Here is a 17,335-nt window from a genome sequence, read left to right as displayed (position 1 = left end):
GCAGAAGAAGGGCCATGAAAGTGTTCTGTGGAAGAAAAACCACTTGTCAGGAGCACAGGCAGCAGAGGCAGGATTCCCTCGCTCCCTCCCAGTGACGCCCAGTGAAACAGCAACACAGAGAAAGGGCCATCAGATCTTATAGGTTTGAGCAGGAAGAAGCAACCTGAAACCTGTAGGATTTTCCCAAAGGGCCTTCAACTTTCATGTGTTTTCTCCCTTCAGATGTTGATGCGCAGAGCTCTGGAGACACAGGGCTCCTTTCAAGTCTCAGATTCTATTGAAAGAGTCAAATTGGGAGTACTGGTGGAATTCCACAGTGTCTCTGTTAGCTGACACCAAACCAGGGAGACATTTAGCTCCCTGTGATGTTGGGAGAAGGGGAGGCACTGAGGAGGCCCATGGGAGGGAGTCCTGGCACTGCTGAAGTCAGAAAAACTCTCAGTAATGATGGGAAATTTGGCACTGGAGCCCAGAGTTTATAAGTGAAACTGGCTATAAAGTGACAGCCAAGAGTGCAAGGCATCGCTTTCACAGAATCATGGAATCATTGCATGGAAAAGACTTCCAAAGCAACAAATCCATCCACTCAGTACCACCACCACGTTCAGCACTCAACCATGTGCTCAAGTGCCACATCCACACTTTTTTTGAACACTTCCAATGCTAGTGATGCCACCACAGCCCTGGGCAGCCTGTAGCAATCCTTTAGAACCCTTTCCATAAAGAAATCTCCCCTGATATCCAACCTAAACTTCCCCTGGCTCAACTTGAGGCCATTGCATCTGGGAAAATGGTGCCCCCTCCTTGAGATTTGAGAAACAGTGAGGGCAGGCAGATGAAAGGAGGCACAGCTGGAATCTGGCATTTCCCAGGAGCTGGCACTCCAAGTGCCCCTTCCTTTGTCCCCTCTTCCCATGAGTGATAGGTGGAAGTTGCCTGGGGCTCACTCGGAGAACCCCACTCTTGATTTCAGTTTGGAGACGTAACTTTTATTTAATTAAGGCTCCTCCAGCCCTAAATGGCACAGAAATCAGAAATGTTTGCAATAAATGGATTCTGCATCCTGTCAATTGTATTCCTTGAGAAATGAGGCAAATATTCCAATATTTTCCCTGTTATTTAAACAGGCTCTCTGCGGTGGGCCAGGTAGGGTGAGCTGAGGCTGATGTGGCAAAAAACATGTTCAGGTTATGAACTGACTGCACATTTTCCTTGGGTGTGAAACAAACAATAAAACTCTAGAATAGGAAGTGAATTCCTAATATAACAATTATTGTCAGAATCTAGCATAGAAAATTAGGTTGTAATATATCACAGGTGATAATTAAGGAAGTATTATGCAAAAACTGTCATATTTGTGAGAATTATGAGCCTTTTTCAACTAAATAGATATAGTGACAAAAGATTTTGTCAAAATGTGACACTCCCAACATTTTTTAAAAGTCCTCCTGTGATAACCAGTATCGCTTCAGCACTTTCTGGGAATATATTTGGGTAGTGGTGAATTTATGACCCATCTAACAGATACACACGTTCTAATCCCAAAATAATTTCGGATGGATCCCTAAATGCCAAGATGTGACGTTTTCTCATCACGCCGAGTGCAGCAATCAAGCCTCACATTTACAGGATACTGTGTTCCCTACAAAGCCCCAAATATTCCCTCAAGATTCCAGAGCAGGAGTTCAAGTTGCAGAGAAGGAAAATTGCTCCTAATGGATGGGTTGTGGAGAGCATTCAGTGGAGCTGCACTGATTTAAGCTTTCCACTGGAGATGAGCACAGATTTATGACCGATTCATTGTGGAGATGTGTGGAAAGGTGCTCCAGGAGAGGGGCTATAAATGCACCCATGTGTCACCTGTGTTAATAATGGAATATTTTACTGAGAAATAAGCAAACATGTGAGCAACAGTGCTGAAATTCCTACCTGGGCCTGACTTTTTTTGGCTTTATGAGAAGATTTTCCAAAGACTTTGTGCAATTGTGGGAGATGTAGACAAGTGAAATAAGAGGTGAAAATCACCTTTTCATTAGCGTGGGTGATTTGTTTCATGTCATGAACTTGGGCATGTCCTTCAGATGGAGAACTCTCGTGGAACAGACATCTAATTATGGAGACAAATATCCCTGATGAAGTTGGTGGGATGTGCCTTGCTGATGGATACTAATCCTGACGTGCCCCCTTCTCAATGAAATTTCATTAGTTTTTTTGTGTTACTGGGCAAGATGGATAAATAATAATGAACCTTTTCCAATCTAGTGCACAAGCATTTTGTTCGCTGTAATTTCGGTTCTAAGGGAGCCCTAGATTCAATGACAGATTCTGTTTGCTGCTGCATTGTACTCCTGTAATATTCATTTGGCACTGTTGCCAAACTGATTGAAGGCTTAATTCAATAATTTATACTGCAGGAAGTGATAACAGCTATAACATTCAATATCCTGCCACTTCAATAAAGCCAGCACTTTGTTTCTCTCTAACTTTTCTCTGTTTAAGATACAGCTCTGCTTTGCTCTCTTAGAGGATGGGGAGTGATTCAGCTCAGATGATTTTTGGCATTGGAATTTTGTGTGGTGACTCCCAAATTTCATGGAGGAAAGAGAGCGAAACAACAATTGAATAAGCACATAACACCATGAGAAATGGCAGTTCTGCTCACACAGAAAACAAGGGGGAAAAAAAAGAAATTTGGGGAAATTTCAGACCCATTTGAGTCTTTGCAGCCCTTCGTCCCACCCGGTGACTCTGGAGACAGAGGGGGACAAAGGAGAATTGCTGCACTCAAAGATCCAGCCACACTGGAATGGAGAGAAACCATGGAAAGGGCTGGTTTGCAAATAGCTTGAATTTACTAAAGCAAGCAATGATTCCTCTTTGTTTCCAGAGGCCACACTTGGTGATTCCCACTCATGCTCAACAGGAAAAGTGTTGTCATGTGAAGTTGTGTTTTGGTTCTGCAGCACTGTGAGTCCCAGACCTCATAGAAATCCAGATACAATCTCTGTTCTACAGCACTATGATGCAGGTGGGTGTTTAAGCTCCTTGTACAAATAATTTAAATCTTGTTTATTTATTTTGAATAACTGGAACAAAATGGCTCCTTCCCAGATGCTTGTTTTTCTCCCCAGGGCTTAAATAAGAGGCAGGAAACCAGTCAGGAATTAGCCATAAGAACTTGACATCAGCAATGACTTTATCTGTAGATGGCAAGGTTTATATCCTGGGATAACACTTCGAAATTGAGATCATGGAGATAATAGAAAAACATGTGGAGACCGTTTATTTTTGTAGCCCAAATTTCTGCCACAGCAAAAATTCCTCAGGACACAGAGAGATCTGATATAGAAATTTCAGGCTGCCACCCACTTCTTGCTTTCAGATGATTGATAACTCGGGAAGAAAATCTTGGGATATAAATCATCTCAAGCAATGATCGAGGCAAGATTAAAAAACTCTTTATTTTCTTACATATAATTGAAGAGGAATGCAAGGGATATTTAAAACATTTTAAACCTAAGGCAGGTCGTGATTTAAATTAGATTTTTCAGGCAGGATATTATCAAAATATTTATTGTACTGACTGACTGATTTGCATGCAGTTGTCATCACAGCACTGGCATCCATTTGAAGGACCAAAACTAAATTTGGAACTTAAACTTTTAGAAAAAAAAAAAAAGGTCTTTCTTACCCAAAATCAGGTTGCAAAATTGACAATTGGCCAGTGAAGATCTACCTGGGGTAAATCAGACCTGGTGTGGCTTTGTTGTGGCTGTTTGGGTGAGATGAGTTTTCCTGGCCAGCAGCACCTGCAGATGTGCCTCATCTTGAGGATATTTATGTTTAATTCTTATTTTGGCATTCTGGGCAAAAAAAAAAAAAAAAAAAAAAAAAAAAAAAAAAAAAAAAAAATCCCAACTATCATGAGCAGCAGAAGGGAAATAGAGATTTAAACAGCAAAATGTGGTTGGGATTTCACGGGACATGATTTTATCCTTTGGCTCCTACTGCATTCCAGAAACCTGCTGAAAACAGGGAGGTGCAATCACTCCCCAGGAAAAGGCAGCATCATCCTCTGTTGTGGAAAAGATCAGGCAAGGAAAATATAATTAGCATTGTATATTCTGTTATTGTGTCTAGCGTACTGAAAGCTCCCAGGCACTTTCAAAATAAATAGAATAAACAGAGATGAATGAAACTGAACTCTGCTAAATATCATCAATGAGGATCTGCTTTATTACTGGCAATTAAGAAGGGAAAGTCAAAACACAAGCTCTCATTATCACTCATTGATTAAAACCCAGTTAGAACATTGCAATCCCAAGCAGCCCACTGCTCTGCTCGTTCCGCACTTCAGCACAGAAAACAGCACAATATTTCAGAAATAATTAGGAACACAGAGTTAGTGATCAGCCTTAATGTTCCCCAATAAAATTGCCAAAGCAAATGATTATGGATCAGCCAAAAGACACTGTTTGAAGCCATCATCTTTTGTGGCTGTTTAATACCTTCATGATGATATTTTTTTTTTTTTTCCTGAGCAAACGTAAATGAAGTTAAAATCCTTCCAGTAATGGCAGCCTGGAATTTAGCAGAAGCCACAAGCATAACTTTGCAAATGCTCATTTTTTGGGAGATAACTGCCAGACATTGAGTTGCTCAGGCAATTTTTGTCTCTAGTCTCTATTTTAAAGGAGCTAATATCAACATTTCTGATGTAGAGCAAGCTGGGAATGTCTCACTGTCAAAATTACTGTGCTCTTCCATTCAAAGAAAAATGACCTTTATCTGATGTGTTCTCTGAAAAAAAAACCAAAAAAGAAATGACAGCATAAACAACAAAACAAAACCCAGCTGAAAGGAGGGGGGAAATGCAGGCTGCACTGAAGTTCTGCCTTGAGGCAGAGATGGAAAGGGAAGGGACCAGCAGGAAGGGCTGCGAGCCAGGGACACGTGGGGTGGAAATGTTGCTGTCCCTGTCAGCAGGCTGAAAATCCAGGGAAAATTGGAAGTTATCCCATTAAGACACTGCCTGTCCCCTCCTGATGTCTGTGTTTGACACCATTTGAAAGCTGCACAGAAACAGCAGCAGCCCAAAACCCAGGGGCTCGAAGTGTCCCTGTGAACCCTTCCCGAGGCTCTCACTCCTCAGAGGAGCCTGGAGAGCGTGGGACGACAGCCCATGGGATGAGTTTGTACCATTTGTCCTCCTGTACCTCCTGTGCAAGCTTCCAGAGGGAAACCAGAACCAGGAATGCTTTCCATAAGCAGATATGAAAAATTCCATAACTCTGGCAGCTGTTCCATGGCCAGTGCCAGTTTAGCTGCACCATCACCCTCTTACCTCCTCCTTTTTAGCTCTACTTTCGGTATTGGTTAAAATGCAGCAATTTTAGGAAACAGGAATGATTTATTCATAAAAAGTGCTCCTATTTTCATCCACTTTTACAAGCTGTAATTTCCAATCAAGCCTTTACCTATTCTATCATCAGAATTATTTCGCAAACCCATTTTTTCCTGCTGGGATTTACATTGATCCCTCCACGCTGCTGTATTTAGGGCACACTTTGGTTTCTACCCTTGCCCATTATTTCACTTCAGCTCCCTGGTTTTTAAGAAGCTCTAAGAAATTAATTTATATCTCTTTACCCCCATGGAAACATTTAGAAAAGACACGAGTGCGGGAGAAAAAGTGAGTCCAAGTTTAGGACTTCTCAGTCCATTGAGTTCTCTGTGATTTTGTAAAATTTCACTGCTTGGGCTGGAAACAGAAATAAAAATCAGACAATCTACAGTCGAAATGGCCTGATGGGAGCTTTAGCATGGGGCCAATAATGGAATGCAGGGAAAACATTTCATATCTATTACTTTGGGGTAATTTTTCTCTAATCCAAAAATCACAAAACCTCTCTAATTCTGTGGAAATCTCACGTACTTGGCTGGCATATTTTCCCCAGCTCTAGTAGGAACTGATAACAGGCTGCTGAATTACTGCTTAATAAACCACTAAATGAGTACCATCCAAGATAACGGGGCATTAAATGACGGCTATTCAGGGAAAAAGTAGAAGTGCAGAGAGAAATGCAAGAGGGCTCTCTGCATAGAGGGAAATTGGATTAGTCATCTCATCTCTGCCAGTGCTGAAATTCAAACTGCAGCAGATTGGGAAAAATGAAAAAAAAGGAAAGTGTTTTGATGCCAGTGGAAGGAGGACACTCAATGTAGGGGCTGCTTCTTGTCACCTGAGCTGGGACAGAGTGTTTAAAGTGTGTGTGGGGGGGTAATGTGAGCAGTGAAATGTAATAAATGGAAAGACAAAATAAAATGAAATGAGAAGATCAAATCCAAAAACTGAAAATAATGTAAGGATGAGTTATAAATCAAAAGAAATCAAGAGATATAGAGGTGGTGGAGAATTTCAGGCTGTAAAGACAAAAGGCCTAGTGTTGGATTCAGTCTGGATCATAGAATCATTGAACCATGGTATGGTTTGGGCAGGAAGGGACCTCAGTTCCATCCAGCCCCACCCCTGCCATGGGCAGGGACACCTTGCACCATCCCAGGCTGCTCCAAGCCCTGTCCAACCTGGCCTTGGGCACTGCCAGGGATGGGCAGCCAGCACTTCCCTTTTTCCCTGGATTTCCGTGGGATTTCAGAGTTGAAGTGCCTGTCCTTCCCTAAGGATTAAAGGCTGATCACACCACAGAGGTGTGTGAGGAGCTGCCTTGCTCCTGCCCATCCATCACAGCCTGGTGCCATCCGTCTCCAGCAGAACTTGTCCCACAAGGCTGAGAACACATTTGCTTGACTTGTAGTCGTTGGGAAATTGTATCCTCCTGACTGATGGCTGCCGTGCCCACGGTGCAGCATCAGCAGCAGAGTTATGACAAATCTGCTCAAGGCCATATTTCTGGGGAATGACATAATCAATGATGGATTCAGCTCTAATTTCAGCAGGTTTAGACTGCAGAGTTTTAAAGCAAAGAGAGGAGGGTTTTCCATGTTCCCTCTCCTCAATAATTGCATCTGGCTGAATTTACAACACATCCCTTTTCACCACACTCATTTTCTGCATGTTTGTGTTTTCACACCTCTAATATCTTGAAAACTATGCAAGCATTTGAGTAAAATGTCCGTGCAATACAATAAATGTTTATTATTTTGACTTGCAGTGGACATCCACCTTTGGGCTGACAACAACTCTCTTGTCTCAGTTTCTCCTGTAAATGAGTTGTGTATATGCACAAGCATTTTACACATATCAGACTGGAACAGAAATCTTGATTTCCTTAAAATTTGCATGAATTTCTGTTGATCACGTGGTTCAGATTTTATCCAAAGCTCCTAACCCAAGTTACTTCAAGGCACAAAACGTGAATCAGGCTGGATTCTGTTCGTAGGGTTTCACTCTTTTCCATAAAAACTCCAGTGCTCACCTTTCAGGTCACTGTTAATCTGTAAATCACAGTAATAGCTTTTAAAAATAAGGAACTTGGGCATTTCCCTGGGAACGAGAGGTTTAATAACATCAAGATATTTCTGCTCTCTCCATCTCACTGTGCACTTTTAGTCTTATGAGATTATTCTTAGATTCTCTGAAGAAAAGACATTGTTGTTCCCTGCCAGTGAGCATTGAAAGTCAGTGGCATCACTGGCAATAAACCCATTTTAATTTGCAGTCAGACTGGTGGGATATTAATGAGGTTTACCTTTCTTTAAGGCAAATTTGTGGAGTACATGTGCAGCACCATTTTAATTGCAGCATCACACATAATTTCGTGTATCGCCAACTTATCTCCTAGAGAGGCTGGGGGTTAATTGAGTGAATAAAATAAATGTAGACTAATTAGGAGATGACAAGTTATAGCTGATAAGGTCACTTGTCAGACAAATATGAATTCAATATCTATTGCAGAAATGGTTACATTTTCTCTGGCCTAGAGCAAACAATTTGTGTTTTGCAAACTCACAAATGTACACGGAAGACACAGAGAAAAGTCTTTTATTTCTACCATATGCAGTGTAAATCAGAATAAAATAGAAACAGCAGTTGGAGGTATCACATTATATTTGGATTTAAGTCGCATTAACCCATCAGTGATTTTAGTAGCTTTAGACTAATAAGACTGAAATATGAATCTGATTAATGCTCAGTAAATTACTAGAGATTAACCCCAGCAGTTTTGTTGACATTGTATTGATACTCATTTTTTTTTATCAGCTGTAGGAAAAGTAATAAATCATCAAAACCGATTTGGCATAAAGTGTATGAAGTGAGACAATGTTAGAGGACGAAGAAATTGCATTCCATAAATCACGTTGGGGCTGGGGGAAAAGGCCTTCTGAGTATGTTGGCCAAAGTTTGGATAGATTTTACTCTGAAGTATTCTATATTTTCCAGGGTGAGCTCAGGGCACTGAGATGGAGACTATCCCAAGGTTTGGGAGGAGCCTGGGTACCTGCTGGGTGGTGAAACAAGACAAACCCCAATCGGGCTGAGAGCACCCAGCAATTCCACAGAGGGGAAGCCAATCCCAAGGGACAATGTGCTCTGATTTTACAGCAGGCTGCTGTTTGCCCAGACAATTCTCCCAAATGATAATGAGCTTTGCATCTGCTTTTCAGGAAATCCTGTGGCAAACAATCCACCCAGACTGCAGATCAATGCACAGAAATAACCTCTCATGGAAATAACCTTCCACTGGCTTTGGAGTGCTGCCTGAATCCCTGCCTGCCTCAGAGCCTTCCTCCCTGGGATATGGGGATGCTGTTGGTGCTGGAGGTGCTGAAGCCCTGGCACAGGGTGCCCAGAGCAGCTGTGGCTGCCCCTGGATCCCTGGAAGTGCCCAAGGCCAGGCTGGACATTGGGGCTTGGAGCAGCCTGGGACAGTGGGAGGTGTCCCTGCCATGGCAGGGGTGGCACTGGATGGGCTTTAAGATCCCTCCCAACCCAAAGCATTCCATCACTCTGTGATTCCCTGATCAAAGAAAGGTGAAGCTGCTGCAGGTGTGTGCAGGTGTGTTTGCAAAACAGCTCCAGCACAACTTCAGCACAAATATCTGCACCTTTTTTACACCTTTTTTACACTCCTCTAAAATGGCTGCAGAAAGAATTGCACAGAAATAAATCCTTTTTTCTGCTTTTCCTCAAACTGTTGGAATGTTCAGGCTGTGTCAGAGGTTCTGTCACTAAGAGAGAGTCCTGCTAATGCCAGACACACACCAGGAAGCTCCCTGGCCATTAATGTGAGTTTTCACTCATGACTCAAGCATGACCTTTGTGTGTCTTCTGTTTGTTTGGCAGCCAAAGTGAATAAATTTCCCAGGCAAATAACGAAGTGATGTTGCTTCTTCAGAGGAAATATTCCCCCAGCAAACAGTGTGACAGATCTGATCTCACAAACATTTAGTGCTGAGAAGACAATTTAAAGCTGCAGTGATTTCCTTGCTGATACCTTGAAGAGTCGGATTTTTCCAGTCATCTTTCACTTTTTCCCTTAGAACTCTCCTCCTTCTATTGTGTTTGGAAGCACTGAGGACAATTATTCTATTTCTAAGGAGCTCCAGGGCTGCAGTGAAAGGTGCATTTGTCATCACAAATATCTTTGTCCATGAGAACTTTTCATTCCCACCAAGAGCAGCTCCCACCACGGCAGAGCTTGGAGGAGTTTGATTAAAAGACCTGATTTCTAAGTAGAAATGAATGAGTTACAGGTAATTAGAGCAGGCTGAAAAGCAGGACGATGATGCTTGGAGCTAAACAATGTCACACACAGTGCCTTAATTAGCAGCAAAAGTGATTTAGCAAAGTAATATTCTAATACCAATCCAATTGCTACAAATTATTAATAACAATAAGCATGGAATAACCAAGATCCACTAACAATGAGATGCAATATCTGTCACAGGAAAACATAGGGCCCCTTTAATAATGACATTGTAATTAGAATAGAACAATAAAGCAGATATTAATACTGAACACAGGACAAAATACTGGTCATGCTGTGCAGAAGGGGGAAAAGGCTATTGCTAAAGCTCTAAAAGGGTCTAACAATCAAATATATCAAAATAAAGTTTATACATTTTCCTCTTGCTGCAAACCAGGCGGGACTTTCGCCACTGTCTGACCCACAGGACAAGGGTTGGCACACAAGGGTTCCCTTGCACACGAAGGGAAGCAGAGAGACCCAGGGAAGTGGGGGCTGAAGGTCCCCTCTGTGCCTGAACTCTGCCTCCACACTCAAAATTTGCCCTCTTGTTCCCCTCTTACCTCCTGCAAGAGAAGCCTCAGAGAGCCTTATTTGCCTTTGGATGCTGACTGTGATAATTGTGCCAGCAACCAGAGCAACTGCTGCCATAAATCCCCACATGCTGCATGTGGGGTTGTTTCTCCAGCTCCTGAAACTGTGCAATTCCATGACAATTAAACATTGCTTTTAATTTTTAATTTCTTTTTTAAGAGCTTAATCCTAAATATGGATGGAGTAATAGAGAAAAGGGGTGTTCTGGAGGGTGGAAAACAAATGTAAGGTAAGTAAAAAGAATCCATTCCCGTTATTATTGGCTGGTTCAGGACTAGAATTCAGTCTCCTGGGAAATGGGTGGTTGGCTTGTGATTCTGAATGCATTTGGAGCTAAAACTGGGAAAACTGTGGGATCTAAATATCACAAGAGCAATGAAAGGAGTGCTTTACACATGGCCCAGCTGTGACAGCTTCAGTCAGAAAACCGCTCTGAGCGATCCCAGATATTTCCATCCATCCAGCCCTCACCCATGGCCCCACTGGACTAATCCATCCCTATTTCCCTCAGATTGTCCCAGAGCTGGCTTCCCATCCAAACTCCACAAGCAATTTCCATGGCAATCACAAGATTTCTTCCTGCAGATAGGGATGAAAAAACGCCTCCCAACCCCAAGGGGTTTATTTTTGTAATGTAGGCCTGATAACCACAGCCTAAATCATCCTGAGGGGTTGGAAATCACTCTGGGCACTCAAACCCTGTGACAACCACATTTCCTGTCCCAGGCAAGTGCCAACCATAATAATAATAATAATACATTAAAAAAGCTTTTTGTATGTGACATTTTTTGCTGCCAAGAGACCAGAGGAGAAAAACACCGATTTTTGAAACCCCCCAGTTGGAGTGGGAGCGTGGCTGCAAGATTTCCCCAGGAATGTCAGGTAGGTGTGAATGCAGTGAATTCCAAGAAGTTTTCAATGTTAATTCCTGCTCAACAAGAAACACACACATAAACAGCGATCAATAGGCGCTAAATGAAAAAGAAGTAGCGAATCAATAACTCCAGACGTTTTATTTTCCCCCTTCTGCAAACAATGGGAGGGATGATCAGCCTGTGATTACGTGGCAGTCGCAGATATTGTTGCAGCACTTAAAAGTTTGTGGGCAAGGTCTTCACCCGTGTCAGGGTGTGCAGAGCTGCTGGGTGGGAATGTTAAACAGCAGGGAAGTGTGGTCTGGGTTTTCATTGCAAAATAAAGAGGATTTAATAATATTTTTTTTGCGTTTCCAAGGTCTGATTTCTGGAAAAAAAAAAAAAAAAATCTCATTTCTGCTGGTGGAAAATTAGACCACAGGTAGGTTTCTCTCCACTTCATGTAGGATGTGGAAGTAGATGATCCTTAAGGTCCCTTCCAACCCAAACCCTTCAGTGATTCCATGATTTTATGGCCATCATCTCTCCATAATAAAATCTAAGGTTTCACGTGTCAGTTCTTTAATTGAGGCATTGGTTGTGGAGATAAAAAGGGAGTGGAATTGGCTATTAAACTCCAAGGAAATCCATGTAACTCTGAAATGGGGGAGCTCAAAATTCAGCTTCTCTGAGCAAGCTGTGCCAGGGCCTCAACCCCTTTTAGGGAACAATTTATCTCTAAAATCTGATCTAAACCTACTCTCAGTTTAAAGCAATTACTTAAAACCAGCAATTTGCCTTGAAAATTTTGTGCTTCAATAAACTGTTTCAGTAATATATTATTGTGCCTTCTTAAGTTTAATTTTTTTATACTTAAATTTGCCATTGTTGACAATAGAAAATGGTCAAAATATTTGAAGTGCCTAATCACCTGCTAATTTCAACTTCTTGGCAGTGATAATAAAGTAAAATTGAATTGTCTTTGAAGCTGTTGCAAACAAAAAAAGTGAGAAAAAAATGTAATGACTTCTAAAGTACCAGGATGTTATTTTACAAAGTTAATGAGCCTTTTGTGCTGGGAGATGAAACGGTTTGATATGAAACAGGAAGAAATAATGTAGAATTTAAATAAAAGGGGAAAAAAGAATGTAAAATAGCTAATTGAAAAGATTAGGAAGCAATAATTATTTAAACCAGTGTAAAAATATACAAGGCCTTTCAGACTATAGAGCTTAGACACCAGAGCCATACAGAAAACATAAACCTCTGGTGATGACTTCCATGAATTCCACCATCTCCACTCACCCCACAAACTGTAAATAACACTTCCCTGGCAGAGAAACCAATGCAGGCTCCAATCTCAAAGTGCACCCTCAAAGCAGCACCTGAGCTCTCACTTCTTCTCCACCACATGTCTGTGCACTCAGGGGAATTCAAAAATGGGGTTTTTCTGGGACGTGAAGCACAATGAGGGGGATTCTTCTGCAGAGCGAGTCTAACCCGTGGTAGGGAATATTAAACTCTCCAGTTCTATCCATCTATCCAGGTTTGAGGTGGTGTGGAGTCCTTGGGAAATACGGCAGTGTGGCACTGGTGTCCACCAGGATGAAGCTTTGAGGTGGGTTAATGTCTGTTTGGTGGGAAGCTTCAAACCCCCTCACATTCCCTGAATATAAAAGTGCATCTTCAGGGCATTAGGTTCCCCCTTTTGCTGGCTTTGTTGCACCAGAGGATGGTTGCTGTTCACTGATGTTGGGGAATGAGCTGAACCTCCTGGCACCCCACAGAATGGAAACAAAAGTTCTTCGAGCATCACTCCTCCCTCTCCTGGGAAAGTCATTGCAGTATCAGCCATGTCCTGCCACAGTCTTGCAAGCCACTTACAGAGTTACAACTTTTTATTTCCCAAACCCATGGAAACCTCCATGTTGTCTAAGGGACACTAATTATCATCACTGTCTGACTCATCAGCAGATCTCCAAATACCTCTGGTTGTTCAGAGAAGCCTTGACATTTCCAGGCTGGACTAGTTCCTCTCCACATTTTGCTGTTAGAAATAGCAAAGATGTCACTTGTCTTAAAATATATGGTCTGCTGTTCCATCCCTAAAGGTGCTGTTATGCTAACAATAAATCTGCGAGAGACTGCAGGCAGAGCGTGGGATGTGATGTATTCAATATTCATCCTGCTGTGACCCAAAGGAGGATCAGGACACTTTACATCAGGAAATGTCTCTCTCTAATTTAACAGTTTCAAAATGATGGGCCTAAAATCCAGCCCGGGAGACTGCGGTTGCATCTTCGATTGATTTGGAGGCAAGAAGCCAAAGGGCTGGGTAAAAATACAGTTTGATGCCTCATTTCCAAAATGCAGGTCAGACTGGCTGGCAGGGCTTGGAATATTTATATTGTCCAAACAGCCTGATAGAATTTACTGCCATTCTCCTTTTCCTTAGCTTTAATCCTGGAAAACCCCTTTGCTTCCACGGTGGGGTCGAGACCATGAGCAGAGCAAAGGAGAGCTGCAAAGGCCACCTCTCCGTGCATGGATTTATTTGGAGGGCAGAAGCCACCAGGAAGCAGGTCAAAGAGGTGCTATTTCCCTTTAGAAATGGGAGGAACACAGAAAAATGTGGATAAGCTGTCCAGGAGGAAGACAGTCTCTAGAAATAATCAAAGGTAGCTACTTATTGGCAGAGGAAAGAATGCAGGGACCAGAGAGACAGAGACATGAGGAAAATCCAACCTGAAGGAGAACCTGACCTGGCACCCACATGCAAAGAACAGCCTGAGGTGCATCTGATGGATGCTTAAGACAGAAATATGATGTTAAAAATGAAAGTAAAATCTTTCCTCATCAAGGTATTGTGGGCAACTTGCCTCACCCATCAGCTCCAGAGGAACCAGCACAATCCAGGAGCAGCCATAGGAGGAAAACATGAGAGAGTTTTGGTGTGAAGAGACAATTATTTTATTTTATTGAGCACTTTGGACAGGTCTGTTCATTTCAACTTCCCAAAATCCTGTCTACATCTTTAATCCAGACAGTGAAGGCTCTTTCTTAACATATTCGTATCAAATAATGTTTAAATTTCAACGACATCAGGAGATGGTTGTTGTACATCCCTATAGCAAGTACACAGAATTTAAAGTAATGATCTCTGAGTTTATCTTCATCACCCTTCTTGCCTCTGGTGCTCTGCTTAGATCAGATTATCTCATTTAAATAGCAATGGGTTATGAAAAAAAAAATCTAATCTGTTTCCTCGCTGTGTCACTGTGCATGCATTACTTTATTTTATTTTGTCCCCTAAGGCACTGCAAGAAAACCCTAAAGACCCTCGTTGAGACACATAAAAAAGCTCTGCTGGAAAATAAGAGTTGGAGGGAACATTATTCTTTCCACGATTTTTCCCTATAAAGAGAATATAGAGGGCAGTTTGATTTTTGAGTAATTGAATTGCCATTTTGGGGGCTAATAATACCCAGCTCTTCTGCACAGCACATTTAATCCTGAGATTTAAAATTAATTTATAGGTCAAAATGATTTTCATTCTACATGTCAGGTAGAAACAAGGAGGAAATGAGTGACCAATGCCATCTAACACCCTGAATTACCTTTCCATGCCCAGCCTACAAAACTGCTCTGCTCAGCACCGGGACTGGTTCCTCATTTTCTCTCTCAGCTCTATTATTCCTAAATGGATGTGAACCTTCCATGTGATAAATCAGAGAAGTTTTGCCATAAGTGCAGTTTGACTGTTACCATCAGGCATATTTCAGAATGTCATGGAGTGAAAATCAGCAGAGCTCTGTTGAAATCAGTGGAGTTAATTTATACCCGGGTATAAATTAACTCATCCCAGTGAAGTCAGTGGGACATTTGCTGTTCCTTTAACTGAGAGCAGGAGCAGGACAAAGTGCCGTTGTGAGCTGCTCTTGGTGCCTGGGGATATGGAACATTTACATTTTTAGCTATTTTTAAGTCTTTAAAAGCTGAACATGTTCATCTAGAAGTGAGCTCCCGGTACCTTTTAACTCAGGTTTAGAGCCCAGGACCGGGCTTGTTAAAGATGATCCTCTGGCAAGAATGATGGTGACAAAAAGTTTCAAAAATGAAAGCTTTGGGGGGAAAAAAAGTGAAGGGAAATGTTCTTTTTGGAGATACAAATCATGGGTGTAAGGATATCTTGTCCCTCATGCAGCTGTGCTGCTCCTCCAGTGATTCAGATTGCAGGATCTCCATCAATTTCCCAAGAATTCAAGGAATTACAGGGGAATCATGTGCTCTGAAAGGCTGGTACAAGTCCTTTACTCGGAGTAGTAAAGAAGGGAATGATCTGTGAGAGGTACCCGAGAGGGCTGAGTGGGTCAGTGGGAAATTAAAGGGAAGGTTTGGGTCCTAAACACGTGGTCGTTGTGATTAGTTCAGCAAGGCTGGGCTTAAATGAGCAACTGCTCACCTGAAATATTTTATATATTACAATATTTTATACATTCCAAGATTTTTAGTCCTTAACATGTGGGTTGTTTGCTACTGAAATAGAAACTTTGTATTGATTTAACAGAAAGTCTGCTCCCGAGATTTACATTTTTGTGTCCTGAGGTTTATATTTTACATTTAGATAAAACAGCATCGAGTTTCATTTAAATTGTATTTTAAAATGCTACTGAAGCCTGCCCTCTGCTCTGTTTCTTCACTTCAAACAGCTGCTGACTCATGCACTACATAATTAATTTAAGTATCATTTGAGGTTACTTTAATACAATTTCCTTGTAAGTACATGAGTAATATCCTGGCTATTTAGAGTTCAATACATTAATTGGAGACAAAAGCCAGTTGTCATGGTTTCTATCACAGCCAAGTGTGAAGGGTCAGTCCATCCCCAAATTCATTATAACCTCAAAGAGTTCAGCTCCCATTCAGTGCCTGTTTGGAGACGAGGCTCTAATGAGCCACAGGAGTTAATCCCATTTTTATGGGTATATGAAGCAGGATTGTCAAGTTATATGCTTTTAATTAGAAGAAAGGTTCAGAGAAGGAACGAACTCAGAATACCAAACCCTCACTGTGAGCAATGCCTAGCCAGGCAGAAAAGAACATTTTACCTCACAATATGCTACAAACTGTTGATATTTTAATTAAGCACAAGGGATATTCAAGAAGGAGAATGGGGAAACGCAGTCCTGCTTCCTCCAACCATACTTTGTCCTTTGATTTCTGCCTGAGGAGTGTCAGGATGCCAGGGTGGGAGGATGAGGGTCCATCATCGCTCCAGCAGGAGGCAAAGAAGGAATGTCTGCATTTGCTCTGAGTTTTAAGCAAGATTTTCTTTCCTTTTTCTGTATTTAGATTGATAGTCCTTGTGATTCCCACCCATTTTTGGACTTCATACATAAATGCTTTAATTTGCCTTTCCATTAACTGTGATTTAAAGACACTTCACTTGTATGGAAGCATTTGAAGGCTGTGATATGAAATGTGGAACCCAAACCATTCATTCAGGGGTCCTAAACTGGCCTGATTTTCAACCCAGCTTCATTTGCTGATGCTGTGGCCAAGAAATATCTTCATGATGTTGTCACCCAAGAAACAATTATTTTTCTTTCTCACTGTTACAGCTTAGACTATTTTTTAAAGCTATTACCTGGATTCCAGCTTTCTTATGATCTTGCAAAGTGTTTTCCTGGTTCAAAGGCAGCACCTGGAGTTGGTTAAAATTAAAGCGTGTCCTAATGAAAAGCTCCTTAGTCACTTGTTCATGCAAAGAAGGACTGTTAATTTTGGTAATTGCTTCTCTTTTCTCCCAGAATTATGACACTGATAGAGATTTATCAATCACAAACACTAATAGTGGAACATTTACCTGTGCTGCAGCTCATGAATGGCAGCAGACTTATTAGTTTCCATAGCAACACCATCTCCACTTTCCAAGGTCAAAAATTCCTCCCATCCAATCAGTGGAAGAAAGTAAAGTGTGTCTTCCTGTGACTACCTGGGTATTCTGCAAAAACAGGAAGAGATATTGGGCAATTAAAGTACAGACTCCAAATAAATACCCCAAGTTTCCCCAGGTACAAGCACATTCTACTGCACCGTTTGGAGACTCAGACACTAAAAATGCAATAAATAGTCTGGATAGGATCATCCCGGCATAAAAATAATTCCAAAATGACACAA

The 17,335-nt window shown here is 41.7% G+C and overlaps 1 protein-coding gene across 1 annotated transcript in view; it reads right to left on the bottom strand.

Annotated features, from left to right (window-relative positions):
• Positions 1 to 17,077, bottom strand: part of CNTN6 (contactin 6) — a 99,806-nt gene extending 82,729 nt beyond the window's left edge. The window contains exon 1 of the mRNA XM_069027947.1: positions 17,022 to 17,077. Coding sequence (XP_068884048.1) covers positions 17,022 to 17,076 — 55 coding nt within the window. The 5' untranslated portion in view covers position 17,077. The remainder of the gene's footprint in view (positions 1 to 17,021) is intronic.
• Between the last annotated feature and the right edge of the window lie 258 nt (positions 17,078 to 17,335).

The sequence above is a fragment of the Aphelocoma coerulescens genome, chromosome 12 (genome assembly GCF_041296385.1).
Source record: "Aphelocoma coerulescens isolate FSJ_1873_10779 chromosome 12, UR_Acoe_1.0, whole genome shotgun sequence".
NCBI classification, from domain to species: Eukaryota; Metazoa; Chordata; class Aves; order Passeriformes; family Corvidae; genus Aphelocoma; species Aphelocoma coerulescens.
The sequence above is the reverse complement of the archived record's forward strand: the minus strand, read 5'-3'. Positions and strand labels throughout refer to the sequence as shown.